A 15,526-nucleotide genomic window follows, 5' to 3' on the forward strand; every position below is an offset into this window, starting at 1 on the left:
CACAGGCACCTTTTGACAGTAGAATTGTCAGTTGGACGACGGGGAGTGTTGGATGTACTATCAGATTTAAATACACTAACAAATTAAAGCCTGCTATACTTTATAAGCAGTTACAACAAATAAAAATGTCCTTTTGGGATAAAGGTTTTACATGAAAGCTAATCATTGTAAGCATCCCTGCTAGTGGTAAATGGTTTGTCTCATCTCTGTAAGGGCCAGTTCACACTGCTACAAATTCTTTTGCGAATTTGATCCGTTGCGATCGCTCAAATTCGCAAGTCATTAAAATAACATAGTTTTCCTATAGTGCCGTTCACATCAGTGTGGTGCGAATCTAAGCTGCGTGCAAAAAGGGTCCTGTGCGAGTTTGATCCGTGTGCAATGCGAATTCAGCTCTATAGACTGCATTCCCTGAAATCGCAGCTGCGAATCGTGGCAAAACCACGGCCGTGAAATTGCTGTAAAATCGCGTGGTTTTGAAGTCGCAGTAGTGTGAACCGGCCCTTACTGACACATTCTGCTGGAGACTTACTGGCTAGATCACCAGGTGAAAATAGCAGCCATCACATCTAGGAAATGGTAAGCTGCGACATAATGCAAATTTGCTTTTGGGTTTAATACCACTTTAATGAGTACACTGGATTTCTGGCAGATCAGCAGTTTTTTTTCTATGCTGGCAGAGTTTGTAAAAACATAGTTATACACTTTAATTCATTTATAGGCTTAAGTAAATACAAATTTCTGGTCAGGTGTTGCTCTCCCTTTCTGTGTTTGTTGGGTAGCTTCTCTCTTTCACAAAATGTCATTCATGTGAAAAAAATAACAGTACTACTGCTGTACTCGTCTACGTAGCCACAAAATTACCATGAAGTTCCTTGACAGTTTAATTTGCCGTGACACTTTTCCTCCTTTAGGGAAAATGACTTCAATCCACATATTTATAGTACTTTTTTGTAAATGAAATGACAGTCAGCGTAAATAATTGTGTAGACCGCAATATGGCCATTGATTCCTTATAAGAGAAATACTGTATGTTTGTTGACGTTATAAACCTGCTGTGAAAATGCAGGTTTTTCAGAAATAAACTGCAGTCATGGTGATCCTGTAGGTTTACATTTTTATTTATTTTCCATTTTCCATTTTTATTTATTACTGATTTGAAAACATGCAGGTCAGGAGTTCCAAACTCTCTGGCTGTGTGCATATTTGCTTCTGGCTAGGGACTAAGTAGAAGCCAAACAATGAGCATGCCAGCCAGTGAAGATTAGCCAATATGATGCAGCCCTGGTTACTTTTAAGGTAGCGGTCCCATCTAGTGCGTCAAAAGCCATATAGGGGGTTATTTACGAAAGGCAAATCCACTTTGCACTACAAGCGCAAAGCGCACTTGAAATTGCACTGGAAGTGCAGTCGCTGTAGATCCGAGGGGGACATGCAAGGAAAAAAAAAACAGCATTTTAGCTTGCACATGATTGGATGATAAAATCAGCAGAGCTTCCCCTTATTTCAGATCTACCCCTCAGATTTACAGCGACTGCACTTTCAATGTAATTTCCAGTGCACTTTGCACTGGTACTGCAAAGTGGATTTGCCTTTTCGTAAAAAAACAAAAAAACATCGTCTTTCAGTAGACACACTCTGTACCTGTTACTCTGAGCATCGGATGCTTTGCTTTGTAGCTGTTGCAGGTTTTTTAGGTGGAATAACCCCTTACTTGGTAAGCCAACTGTTGCTCGATAACACGACTGTCACTCAGAATGCGCATGATATTACTGCATGATAATACTCCATTGTAGCGGGTTCTACAACTAACTTCTGCTTTTGTGGTAAGCACTGGTGATGGCGGTGCTGCTGTTTACTTCCAGTGACCTAAAACCCCAGTGAATTTAGTTAAGTCTTTCAAATTATTTAAGCAGTCAGTCTTCTTGGGATAACATTTTAAAACTCTGGAAAGAAAAATATGTTTAAAACTGATGTTTGTACTTTAAGTCATATCGTTTTAACAATCTGCTCTCACTTTTAAAACACATTTCCAACAAAAGTACTTAAGTTGTTGCACATATTGCACCACATCAAGCTGACCAGCCACAGCAAAATGATCCTCTTCTTGTCAGTTCCATACTAGCTACAAAATAGTAGACTCAGGTTTTTATAGTTTAAATGTGGTAAAAACTCTACATCTGACATTGTGCTTTAAAAAAGTCATTAGTTGCTGAAGCCTGGAACAGCTGGAGGCATGGTGCATGTTATATCACACAGGCAATTGTGAATATTCAGAGTTTTCTTTATAAAGTTTTGTTGTCTTTTGCTTAGCTGAAATAGGAGATTTTGATGAAGCTGTTGACAGAGAACATCTTTCAAAGACCACGTACATGCCCCAGCAAGATACTCTAGTAGAAAAAATCATGGAATATCATCGGAATCACTAGTGAGTTCTTCCATCGTCTTTAAAATTGCCTTTTTTTCTGCTTTTCTCTGTTTTACTTGATGGTCATTTATAAGGTCTTTTATTTATTTTTTTTAGAAAAATCTTCTCCTCTGGCACCCTGTTTATGAAGCAGAGAACATTTGGTCTCGGAAAGAGATGAGGGAAGTTTTTTCCTCTGAGAACGCCTGAAGCCCCATACACACGGGCCAGAATCTCGTCCGGAAAAAAACTTTGTTTTTCCTGACGAGATTATTGGCAAGAATCTCTTGCCGCCCGAGTGTACACACACTCCTTTCCAAAGAACCGCGGTTCTTTTGAAAGGCAAGAACGCGGTGACGGTATGCGCTTGTTGCATTCGATGCCGTTGCCGCCATCTTGCTTCACCCTACCTATGCAGTGGAAGCTACCGCGCATGCGTCAAATCTTTTCGAGCATGCGCGGGTTTCCACGGCGAATGGTAAGTATACAGACGCTTGTGTTTCTCGTCGGGAAACAGGCCAACAAGAATTTTGACGAGAAAATAGAGAGCAGGATCTCTAGATTGCCCATTTTTACGAACTGTCCGTAAAAATACGGATGGTTGGCAACACTGTTCTCCACTCCTCATCTCCGCTTCATAAACTGGTAAACCTGAGAGATCAGCCGAGATCTCGGCTCTTCTCTGTTTGATAAACGTACACCTATGTAAGTAGTTTACCACCCTCCACAATGTAAGTTGGCAAGTCCATCTACTGAAGAATTCAAAAAATAATGGCCTAGGTCCTCTATAGTCACTCACTGACTACATTGTCTTTTAGCAGCATTCTTTCCTAATATTCAAAGTCATATTCTCTGTTTAAAGCTTTGAATCTATACACTACCTGACCTGTACTCTACAAGCTAATACATACATCTGCAAAAATTATTCCGACTGTAAGATTGCTTATTTTAGATATAAGCCTATTCATATGCACCTCTTACATACATTACACTATACCCTGTATTTACTAGTGGGAATACTATAGCCAATAAACTGTGCATTGCCTCTCGACAAATTAAACCACTTGAGCCCTGGAAGAATTTACCCCTTTCCTGACCACAGCACTTTTTGCGATTCGGCACTGCGTCGCTTTAACTGACAACTACAAGGTCGCGCGATGTTGCACTCAAACAAAATTAACGTCCTTTTTTTCCCACAAATAGAGCTTTCTTTTGGTGGTATTTGATCACCTCTGCGGTTTTTATTTTTTGCGCTATAAACAAATAAGCGACAATTTTGAAAAAAAAACAATATTTTTTACTTTTTGATTCAATAAATATCACAATTTAAAAAAATCTATATATTTTTTCCCTCAGTTTAGGCCGATATGTATTCTTCTACATATTTTTGGTAAAATAAATCGCAATAAGCGTATATTGATAGGTTTGCGCAAAAGTTTTAAAATAGGGCATAGTTTTATTGCATTTTTATTTATTTTTTGTTTCTGGCACTGTAATATTCTATGCTACTTTTAGTTTGAAATTACGCACTATATATTAGGTACTTTTTTGATATATCAAGATACTCCGCTAAATATGACAAAATATGCATTCTCTTGATTGCTTTATATTCTACCTCTAACCTATTGTAAAATTCATAAGCTACTTTACATCTGTTATACGATTGATAATTACAATGAAGGGATCAATACATGTATGTATGTTTTCTTTTAACTCGTTTTTTGTTCACATATATTCATTATAATATTTAAAAAGTTAAGCCTTATGTTTTCATACCCAATAATAAAAGTAGGTGAGCAAGAAGAACGTGCTCATATTTTCTTAATAGTAAACTAGATTAATGAAGGAATAGTTCACATATCATCCAACTCTCTAATTTTTTTGTTTCCAACCTTTAGTTAAGAATCACACTTTTTTTTCTTCAAAAACGTCATCCTTTTGCTGAAAATCATAGATGTGAGGACATTTAGGCCATATACACACACAGGACGTGCTGCAAAGCCACTACCAATGCCAGGAAAAAGCCTATGTAAAAACTTGCTTTTAGTAGCTTTTTGCATTGGCCTGATGATGCGACTTTTGGTGCGACTTGTGCGCCGAGGGAATGCCCGGGGGCATGATGTGACAATGACGTCACAAAGGGGGGTTGGGCCTACGGATGACGTCACCGGATGCCCATAAAAGAACCTGCAGATAGCAGAGCTTGCACAGCTGCGGGAGCTAGCGTCAGGAGAAGATCGGAGGAAGAAGAACCGGAGGCAACAGAAGAGCCAGAGTATAAAGACGGTGGGGGGAGAGAAACTGTAGAGGGGAGAAGACCTCACCGGAGAGGGGAGAAGAGACACTGCTTTAATAAAGGACTAGTCGTTGGTGGGTCGGGATCTGGCCTCTCCCCCTTGTTAAAGGGTGCTTCCAGATTTCAATAAGCACACAGACTTGCAACCACCGCCCAGGGTTGTCAGGAAGTGGCCCTTGTCCCCATCATGGGGACAAGGTGCTTTGAGGTGGGGGTAGGGGGGCACAGAGCCCCCCCTGCCCAAAAGTAACCACCCACCCACCCTGAGGGCGTGTGGCCTAGTATGGCTGCATGCTCTGATAAGGGTTTGGTATGAATTTTAGTGTGGGGGTTCCCTATAAAATCAAAACCAGACCGAAGGGTCTGGTATGGTCTTTGGGGGGGATTTTTTTTTTTGGCAAGGGATTTCCCTTCAAGATCCTCAGTGCACAAGTCGCACCACAAATGTGACTTCTATTCAAATGAATGGGCTCTCTTGAGAACCATTGATTTTAACATGTAAAAAAAAAAAACAATTGACATTGGCTTAACGGCATCAGACATTTTTACAGCTGTAATGCCAGTCCTCAGAACGTGCTGGCCCTGGTTATTTTTTTGCAGCTTGAAAAAGCCTATTACACAGCTCCTAAAAGCCTGTGTGTGAATGAGGCCATAGAATAACATTAGATGTGATACAGTTTCTAAGGTTGGTGGGTGGTTGAGCATCATATTAAATTATATTGTGGTGAGCTATCTGGTGTACTAAAGATACTAGGTTTATTATGAACTAATTTACGTATATATTTTAAAATCTACAGTGGTCAGACGCCAGCCGAATCAGATTTTCAGCTCTTGGAGGTTGCCCGTCGGCTAGAAATGTATGGCATTAGACTACATCCAGCCAAAGACAGAGAGGGAACTAAGATAAACTTGTCTGTTTCCAACACAGGCATCCTAGTATTTCAGGTGTGTAGTATTTGATTTCCTTTACGTAATATCTACTTCTGTGCCAATTTGGCTGTAATTACATAGAATAATTTTCCAGTGTGTATTTTGACTTATTTCCTGCTGCCTTGAAAGGTGAAATTAAGATCGTTTTTACAATGAACAATTAGAAAATCAAGAACAGTAATATTTTTGAGAAAATTACGCAGTACTTGTCTTTTTTTAATCAAAGCAAAACCAAAGTGTTGCTTTATCTTTCTTGAAAGAGATCTTTTAGGTCTTTCCTAATTAGTTATTAGGAATATTATTTTACAATCTTTTACTTCATATAGGGTAGAAGTGACACTGTGTGGGTCATTTACGAAAGGCAAATCCATTTTAGACTACAAGTGCATTGAATGTGCTCTTGAAAGTGCAGTCACTGTAGATCTGAGAGGGACATGCAAGGAAAATAAAAAACAGCATTTTAGCTTGAACATGATTGGATGATAAAATCATCAGAGCTTCCCCTCATTTTAGATCTACCCCTTAGATTTAGAGTGACTGCACTTGTAGTGCTAAGTGGATTTGCCTTTCGTAAATAACCCCCCTGTATGTCTACTTGACTGTGTTAAAGGATGACATCCCTTTCTGTATTATGAGGATTATTATTCTGTAAAAGCTACCATCCCTCCAGCACCCTAGTGCTAGGTGTTACACTTACCTGTCCATGCTGTAACATAGATCTTCACTGTTGGCCACACAGCTGTCGACTAATGCCGCGTACACACCATCACTTTATGTGATGAAAAAAAATGAAGTTTTTAAAAATGTCACTTTAATTGACCGTGTGTGGGGGAAAACGTCGTTTTATGTCTTGTAAAAAACGACCAAAAAAAATTGAAGCATGCTTCAATTTTATGTGTCGTTTTTCAAAAGTGCACTTTTTACTTCACAGAAATTGACCGTGTGTAGCAAAAAACGTCGTTTTCTAAGACGTTTTTTCATCCACGCATGCCCAGAAGCTACTTATGAAGCAAGCTTCAATGGTAAAACGTGGTGGAACGTAACCTCACTTTGCAAGATCATTGTGAGAAAACGATGGTGTGTAGGCAACTTCGTCTTTGAAAATTGAAGTTTCAAAAACGTCATTTTTTACTTCACAGAAAGTGTCGTTTTTTTGTCATCACATAAAGTGATGGTGTGTACGCGGCATAAGAGTCTGAGTGCAAGTGGTAAATATGAAATGTTCAAAGGTAATATTTCATGTATATTTTATTAAAAAGACACATGGAAAATGCAGACTTTGCTCTTTCATACAGAAAATAATAAAGAAACAAAAAAAAATAAAAAAAAATTCATCTTTAATTGGGCAGTGCAAGGTTTTGCAATTCCCTGACAAACTATACGATTTCACAATTTTCTTGCACATAGAATTGTGTGACAAGTTCTCTACCTTGTCAGACCATAGAGATAATCTGGGAACATCCAGTTCTCTGTCACCTCGATGGTGAGCTGGTGGAACAGGAGAACCCGGAAAGGTGGCGGGAGCTGGTGGGTGGGGAAACCATTCCAGCGATCCAGCAGCTATTTAGCCACTAGGATTGCTTTTACATTACAGAGCATTGCCACCTGAAAAAAAAATATATATAAATATATAGGGGTTTTGGCTGCAGCCATGGCCCTGGTATAACCACTTCAACACGAGGATATATAGGAAGTGGTTAAAAAGCAACATAAAACAGGAATTTCTCTTTAGTTCGACATGCACAACACCTGCTTAATCCTGACCATTGGGTTATATCGACTCTGCAGGAGTAGGATTAGGCAGAACATAAAACTTGTTAAAGTTCCAAAACCTGTGCACATTGTACTGAACCTATGCATGATCTTTCTGAAAGATCACTTTGTAGATGCACTTTGAAATATAATGCACATTGTATATATAATCTTTGTGTATGTCCACCAATACTATGTTCTTAACATTCTACTTTGAGTTACTTCTTCACAAACCCTGGCAGTAAGCAGCAGAAAGATCAATCATTTTGCCATGGAAGGATACTAGTCTATTCACAATATGGTCAATTTCCGGAATTTATCTTGGAAATTGGAAAGAAACTGCGCTAAAATACTGGAAAAGGGAAAGAAAGAAAAGAAAAGCTGTAACACAGTCTATTCAATCTAAGAGCTGCGATTACCATGTAAACAATAAATACAAAAACAAAATGTGAGAAAAATATAAATCGCGTGTAACCATGTGAAACAAGTGTTTAAATCGCAAAACATTCAAAATACACATAAGTGATATATGATGGTATATATAAATCACTAATATACCAAAAAAAGGAGGTTGATAGCCACTAGCGAGAACTATGTAGCACTCTCAAACCCCTCAATATCAGTGAAACAGTGATGATATTAATAATACCAAAAAAAGATTAAATCAAAATTATGCATTTAAATCAATCTTCTTAAAAAATATTTTTCAAAAATAAATAAAATATTGTAGTAAATAAAGTCCATAAATGTTTAACACATGAAATGCCAAACACCCGTGCTCTGTGCCAAATTCCAAAACCAGTTGAAAACGTGTCCAAAGAAAAAGTGATATATCCTCCACTAAACTATGGATTGGCTCCTTACCAAATCGCCATGATCCCTTATGACAGGGGATCATGAACAGCATATAATAGGTAGTCACGCAGTTCAGACAGATACGATCCTTAACATTGGGTCTCATCCACAAGTGATTGAATTCACCAGCATCAATGCCCACCATGTAAAAAACAATAACAGCTCCACATAGCGCATTAAATGAGTAAAAAGATTTATTAAAAGTTGTATTGCACTTACAAGAATGCAGTTAAAAAATTGCCTTGAATCTGATGTGCTGGCCGGTACACAAATTCCCAGACACCCGGTGCCCCTGGAAGAAGTAATATTTTACGAAAAGGACGTAGGGCGGAGCGGCGCGCTGTCGTCACCCAAGAGCTCCAAACGTTCCCCCAGTGGACCGGTGTCAGGGAATTTGTGTACCGGCCGGCACATCAGATTCGAGGCAATTTTTTAACTGCATGCTTGTAAATGCAATACAACTTTTAATAAATCTTTTTACTCATTTAATGCGCTATGTGGAGCTGTTATTGGTTTTTACACGGTGGGCATTTATGCTGGTGAATTCAATCACTTGTGGATGAGACCCAATGTTAAAGGATCGTATCTGTCTGAACTGCGTGACTGGGAGTGACTACCTTTTATATGCTGTTCATGATCCCCTGTCATAGGGATCATGGCGATTTGGTAAGGAGCCAATCCATAATTTGGTGGAGGATACATCACTTTTTCTTTGGACACGTTTTCAACAGATTTTGGAATTTGGCACAGAGCACCGGTATTTGGCATTTCATGTGTTAAACATTTATGGACTTTATTTACAACAATATTTTATTTATTTTTGAATTATTTTTTTTAAGAAGATTGATTTAAATGCATAATTTTGATTTAATCTTTTTTTTTATATTAATATCATCACTGTTTCACTGATATTGAGGAGTTTGAGAGTACTACATAGTGCTCTCTAGTGGCTATCAACCTCCTTTTTCAGGAATTTATCTGCATGACTCTGGACACACGGCTAGTGCTGCTTAAAGTTTTCTTTATTTTCACAGGGTAGAGTCATACTTTACAGAAGCCACTGAGGCAGCCTTATGCATAAATATGATTTGATCTGCTCCTGGGTGCTCAGCTTTATAGCTGCTGTCTTCTCAACAAGTTTACAAGGAACACACAGGTTATTATAAAAACATTCAAAAAACTTTTTTTTTTCTTTTAGGGTCACACAAAAATCAATGCATTTAATTGGGCTAAAGTGCGAAAACTAAGTTTCAAGAGGAAGCGATTTCTCATAAAACTGCGTCCAGATGCAAATGTAAGTAACAACATGTGTTCAATTCAGATTGCATTAAACAAAGGTTATGTAATCATAGGAAAAATCCAAGCAACCCATGTCACCTTATGCTTTTTACCTTTTCAAGCAAAGTTTGTTCTGCGCACAGTATTTGCATTTTAATTATCTGTTATATTTTTTAATATTACACTGCCCCCAGTGGCCAGAGGTTAATGGGAAATTAAAAAGTGCTTGCAGAGAAGTAACCCTTGAAAAGTACAATCTTCGACAATGAGCAGCCATCTGGTTTGTACAGAATGCTTACATTATGTATAAAATAATGTATATACTTTAGGCAATTAAATGAACTGCAGTCTGGTATGATTAAAACACATGAATGTAAAAAAATTAAATCATTTTACACCTTTGATGTGATACAATTACACACTAATTGGGTTAGATCATATGTTGCTTATAGGTCACTGTTCAATTATTAACATTAATTATTTTCATGCAATTAAATTTTAAATCAATGTAAGGCATTTTATACCAGGATACAGTGACAAATGGCATCATTACTACATGTGGAAAGGGCTGTTACTTCTGAGCTAATTATGTTTTATCAGGCCTTGCAAGCCACATAATTGTACATGAAGAAAAACTGTGAAATGTTCCTATTTTCAGTTGTTTATTTTCACAGAATTAGTGTGGGATTGTAATTATCTAAGTAAAATAGATATTGGTGATAATGAATATCTGTTTAGCTCCTATCACATCTGGAAATATCTGCTGTAAAGTTTATTTATAAACACTTCATATGGATATGTACTGTATAGTGTTTTTTTTTTTTTTTTTGAGGCTAAAATCTTTTTATATCACTTTATTTATTAGTTGTAATTTTTTTCAAAATGAATATTTAATTGAAGTGCATTTGTGGCATCCGGTTTGCAGGGTATGCTGGGTTTTCACATCACAAACATAAACTAACTGCATGCTTGCTGACAGCCTGCTTAAACGGACTGATTTGGTCAGTCCTGTCTGCGCTGGCAGAAGGGGTGAAAGTGTTCCCCATGAGGGTAGTTTAACAGTGTGTATGTAAATTACGCTTATTTTCTGACTTAATACAGTTGTAAACTTTAACATATATCCTCATGTGATACACAGAGGTAAAACATATTCACTCACATAAGTTGTATCTGTTTATCTACAGCTGTCTTTGCCCTACATACATTTAAAGTGCAGAATTTGCACAGGCTCTCTTAGTGTTGAAAAGCAGGGGCAGAGAGCTGAGGTTATATCCATGACAAGAGCTCAGAGATCTGATTGGAGGGAATGAGGTCACACCCCCTCACACAGGAACAGAGCTGAGGCTGTTAATCCCAGTCTGTGCCATTGCCTATCACCATTGTTTTCTTGTCAGAAGTGACTCATGCTGATTGCAGAGGAATAAGGCAGTGGACAAAAAATACACTTAGTGCTCTGGATGGAGACAAATGCATACTATAGAGGAATATGCTTTGTTAATAATTTCATGTGTGAAGTTGACTACTGTATGCTGCACATGGTCATGTTTTCATGTGGATTATACAAACACTTATGTTATGCATGTTTTTTCCTAATTACCATGTTCACCAGTCAGTATTTGTACATTGAGTTATCGGTTTGCTATATTTTGTCTCTCTTAGAGTTCTTACCAAGACACGCTGGAATTTATGATGGCTAGTCGAGATTTTTGTAAATCTTTCTGGAAGATATCTATTGAGTACCATGCCTTCTTCAGGCTTTTTGAGGAACCCAAACCAAAGCCAAAACCAATCCTTTTCAGTCGAGGTTCGTCATTTAGATTCAGGTAAGGACCTGGTTGCTGTGCAAATTATTTTCTGTACTGACATGCATCAAGTAATGCTATGCAGTGTTGCAAAATCTACACTGTTTAATATGTCTGAATATATCTCCACTCTTTGTAAAGGATGAGTAATCAGGATCAATATAGTAACTAATGCATGTAAAAAAAAAGAAAACAAAGTTTTATTTAAAAAAAGATTAATGTAATGTTTTAGGCTGCATTCACACCTGACCGCGGCGTATTTTACCGTGATTTGCCGTGACAAATTGCGGCGTTTTGTCCCGTGATTTGCCGCGACAAAACGCGGTAAAATACGCTGCGGTAACATACACAGGAGGGGTGATCAACATTGTCGGCTATGGCCGAAAGCCGCCTGAAAAAAAGGTTCGGGACTTGTTTTGAGCTTCAGGCGTTTCGGCGTTCGGCGTGGAGATGTGAACCATCTCCATAGCCGACAATGTAAAATCACCCCTCCAGCGTATTGCAGGCTGCAATAGCGGCGGGCGTCTGGCGTGAAAACGCCTAGGTGTGAATGCAGCCTAATGCAGCTATCATTGTATTGAAATGTGTTAGTAGTATTCGCTTTCATTAAATGCATAGTTCACTTTTTGCAAAAAAATAAATAAATGCACCCATATTTTTTAATAAAACAAAATTATGTTTATTTTACTTCATTGGCGCATGCAAAGCATTGCAACTACATTTAGTGCAAAGCTCTGGCTCTTGCAGACTATTGCTTCAGCTGCAGGTCTGTATTCAACTTCGGACCTGCAATTACTGTACTGCAGGGAGTATCAATGGACTACAAGTGCTGTGACATCGCTGCATTTGTGTTTTTTTGAGAACTAGGAGTCCTTCCTGCCACAGTGGTAAAAGGAACTTGTAGTTATTTTATTTACAGATTTAAAGGGACACTAAAGGCAGATTTTTTTTTTTTTTTAAATAACAAATATGTTATACTTGCCTCCACTGTGCAGCTCGTTTTGCACAGAGTGGCCCCGAATCCTGTCTTCTGGGGTCCCTCGGCAGCTGTCTCGGCTCCTCCTCGCAAAAGCTTTCCATGTTCATGCAAGCTCCCTCGCATGGTGGAAAGCTTTTGCGAGCGCGCTCCCGTGATACAGCGGCGGTCATTGCCGCCGACTGTATCACTCAGCCCCGCCCCCCGGCGCGCCGCGTCATCCGCTGTGATTGACAGCAGCGCCAGCCAATGGCTGCGCTGCCATCAATCCGCCCAGCCTAGCCAATAAACGGCCAGGCTGGGAACCGAACAGGATGACAAGCACGCGCCCGGGACTTTCGAACGGTGAGGTAAGTAAAACGGGGGCTCGGGGGGGGGGGGGCCGGTGCTGTCAGATGTTTTTTTACCTTAATGCATAGGATGCATTAAGGTAAAAAAACTTTTACCTTAAAAACCCCTGTAACAGGGCTTTTATACACACCTCAATACCGGGCCTATTCTGGCACTTCTCTCCTAGATGTACAAATCATCATTCTTTTGCTAGAAAATTACGCAGAACCCCCAAACATTATATATGTTTTTTTTTTGCAGACACCCTAGGGAATAAAACGACGGTCATTGCAATGTTTTATCTTGCACGGTATTTGCGCAATAATTTTTCAAATGCCTTTTTTTGGGGAAAAAATTGTTTCATGAATTAAAAAAATAACAAAACAGTAAAGTTAGCCCAATTTTTTGGGTAAAATATGAAAGATTATGTTACACCGAGTAAATAGATACCTAACATGTCACGCTTTAAAATTGCGCACACTCATGGAATGGCGCCAAACTTTGGTACTTTAAAATCTCCATAGGCAACGCTTTGAAATTTTTTACAGGTTACCAGTTTTTCATTTACAGAGGAGATCTAGTGCTAGAATTGTTGCTGGCACGCTAACGCACGCGGCGATACCTCACATATGTGGTTTAAACGGCGTTTACATATGTCAGCGGGACTTGCGTGTGCGTTCGCTTCTGCGCGCGAGCTACCGGGGACAGGGGCATTTAAAAAAAAAATTATTGTTTTTTTTACTTATTTATTTATGTTTTACCACTTTTTTTATGTTTTTTTTTATTTATTTTTTGATATCACTTTTATTCCTATTACATGGAATGTAAACATCCCTTGTAATAGGAATGTGTGTGACAGGTCCTCTTTATGGAGAGATGTGGGGTCAATAAGACCCCGCATCTCTCCTCCAGGCTGGAAAGCATGAGATCGGTGAAAAAAAATTCACTGATCTCATGATCAGTGTTGCTCACTAGCCGCAATCATGGCTTTGTTTACTTATGGTACCCGGGCGTGACGTCATCACATCGCGCCCGGGTCCTCTGACGGTCATAGAGATGACTGGTGACCATCAGATTTTTTACCCCACTGCTTGCTGTGCTGTGCTTTGTAGTGCTTTTTATCCTTTTTACACCAATAAAGGCTACCTTTTTAGGTTTATTTTGGTGTGCGGCTGTCCATGAATTCTTTCCTTTTTTTTGGGCACCCTGCCAGCGCTGCTGGCTCTTCCTATCTGTCCAATGCCCCCACGGAAAGTCGCTTCCCATGGGGGCACTCATGCCTGCTCCCTCCCAAGCTTTACTACTGTGTCCATTGACACAGCCCTGCCCCCCACTCCCTCCTCACTGGCTTTGATTAACAGCACTTTGAGCCAATAGCTCTTGATGCCCCAGATCCCTCCATAAAGAGTACCTGCCACTGCCTATTACTGTCACAAAGGGATGTTTCAAAAATTCAAGGGACAGAAGCGAACGCATACGTAAGTCACACCCACAAATGAACACCGTGTTTAAACCACACATGTGAGGCATTGCCAAGATCGTTGGAGCAATAATTCTAGCGCAAGTCCTCCACTGTAACTTTAAGACCCCTTTCACACTGAGGCACTCGAAAACTGCCTATAAAATGTTTTTTTTTTTTTTTTTTTATGGTGACGTGAAGTAAAAGAACCATTTTGTTGTGCTTTTTCAATCAACGTTGGTGCCCTTTTTAGGGCTTCCAATTAATTTCAATGGACAGGGGTGTTTTTTAGGCGCTTTTTTAAGCACTCCAGACATGCTGCTTGCAGGACTTTTTTTCACCGCCCCAGTGTGAAAGAATCCATTGATATTGATGTGAAGCAGTTTGCAGGAGCTTTTCATGCACTTTTTTTTAGCGTGAAAGCACTTGAAAAGCGCCTCAGTGTGAAAGGGGTTTAAACATGTAACCTGTAGAATATTGTAAAGTGTCTCCTATGAGGTGTTTTAAGTACCATAGTTTGTCGCCATTCCACAAGTGTGTGGAATTTCACAGCATGACATGTTTGGTATCTATTTACTCAGCGTAACATCATATTTTGAATTATACCTAAAAAAAAATTGGGCTAACTTTACTGTTCTGTTTTTTTTTATTTTTTTTTTATTATTATTATTCATGAAAGTGTATTTCTTTAAAAAAAAATTGTATTTGAAAGACCACTGCGCATATACAGTGCTACATAAAATATTGCAACGATCGCAATTTTATTCTCTAGGGTCTCTGCTAAAAAATATATATAAATAATGATTGGGGGTTCTAAGTGATTTTCTAGGCAACAAGTGTCGGAAAAAGGCTTGGGCATGAAGGGGTTAAGGTAAACATGTTTAAATAGAGAAATCACACATTTCGAAATGAATAGGCTGCACACCCCGAACAAATTGTAATATGGAAAAATTCCCCCAAGGGGGTTGTTGAGCACAAAAAAAACCTTGGGGGAACTTTTTCATAAGGTAAAAATGTTTAGGCTTTAGAACCACTTCAAAAACTGTAATAAAGGTCTATACTTTCCCTACTCCAAAACGAAACCAAATCAAAACTTTTGCTCTATTGTTACTACAACATTGTACTTTAAACGTTCTGTGCAAAATAGCAATGATGACATATTTCTGGGTATTTATTTGGACTTGGTAAAATTTGCACTGGTTTCCAGAGGAGAATAGTTTATATAGGAGACGTCCATTGTTGAACACAGTGCTAGTGCAAGCCTCAAGCTAATACCTGTCAAACTGTCTTTTAAACCTGATATGTCTCGCTCAGAAAACATGACACACGACCCTGTTTTACATCTTCAGCCCTCGGGTTTTGTGTTTTACTTGCAGGTACATGCACAATGAGACTGAGGCTATGTGATTTAGTATTGTAATGTTCTCTATCATTTGGAGTA

The 15,526-nt window shown here is 38.9% G+C and overlaps 1 protein-coding gene across 4 annotated transcripts in view; it reads left to right on the forward strand.

Annotated features, from left to right (window-relative positions):
• FARP1 (FERM, ARH/RhoGEF and pleckstrin domain protein 1) overlaps positions 1–15,526 on the forward strand; it is a 254,102-nt gene that overhangs the window by 173,567 nt on the left and 65,009 nt on the right. For all 4 annotated transcript variants that reach the window (XM_040336128.1, XM_040336129.1, XM_040336127.1 and 1 more), the window contains exons 7-10: positions 2,314–2,428; positions 5,501–5,648; positions 9,439–9,534; positions 11,178–11,341. In XM_040336128.1, coding sequence (XP_040192062.1) covers positions 2,314–2,428; positions 5,501–5,648; positions 9,439–9,534; positions 11,178–11,341 — 523 coding nt within the window. The remainder of the gene's footprint in view (positions 1–2,313; positions 2,429–5,500; positions 5,649–9,438; positions 9,535–11,177; positions 11,342–15,526) is intronic.

This window comes from Rana temporaria, chromosome 2 (assembly GCF_905171775.1).
Source record: "Rana temporaria chromosome 2, aRanTem1.1, whole genome shotgun sequence".
Taxonomy (NCBI): domain Eukaryota; kingdom Metazoa; phylum Chordata; class Amphibia; order Anura; family Ranidae; genus Rana; species Rana temporaria.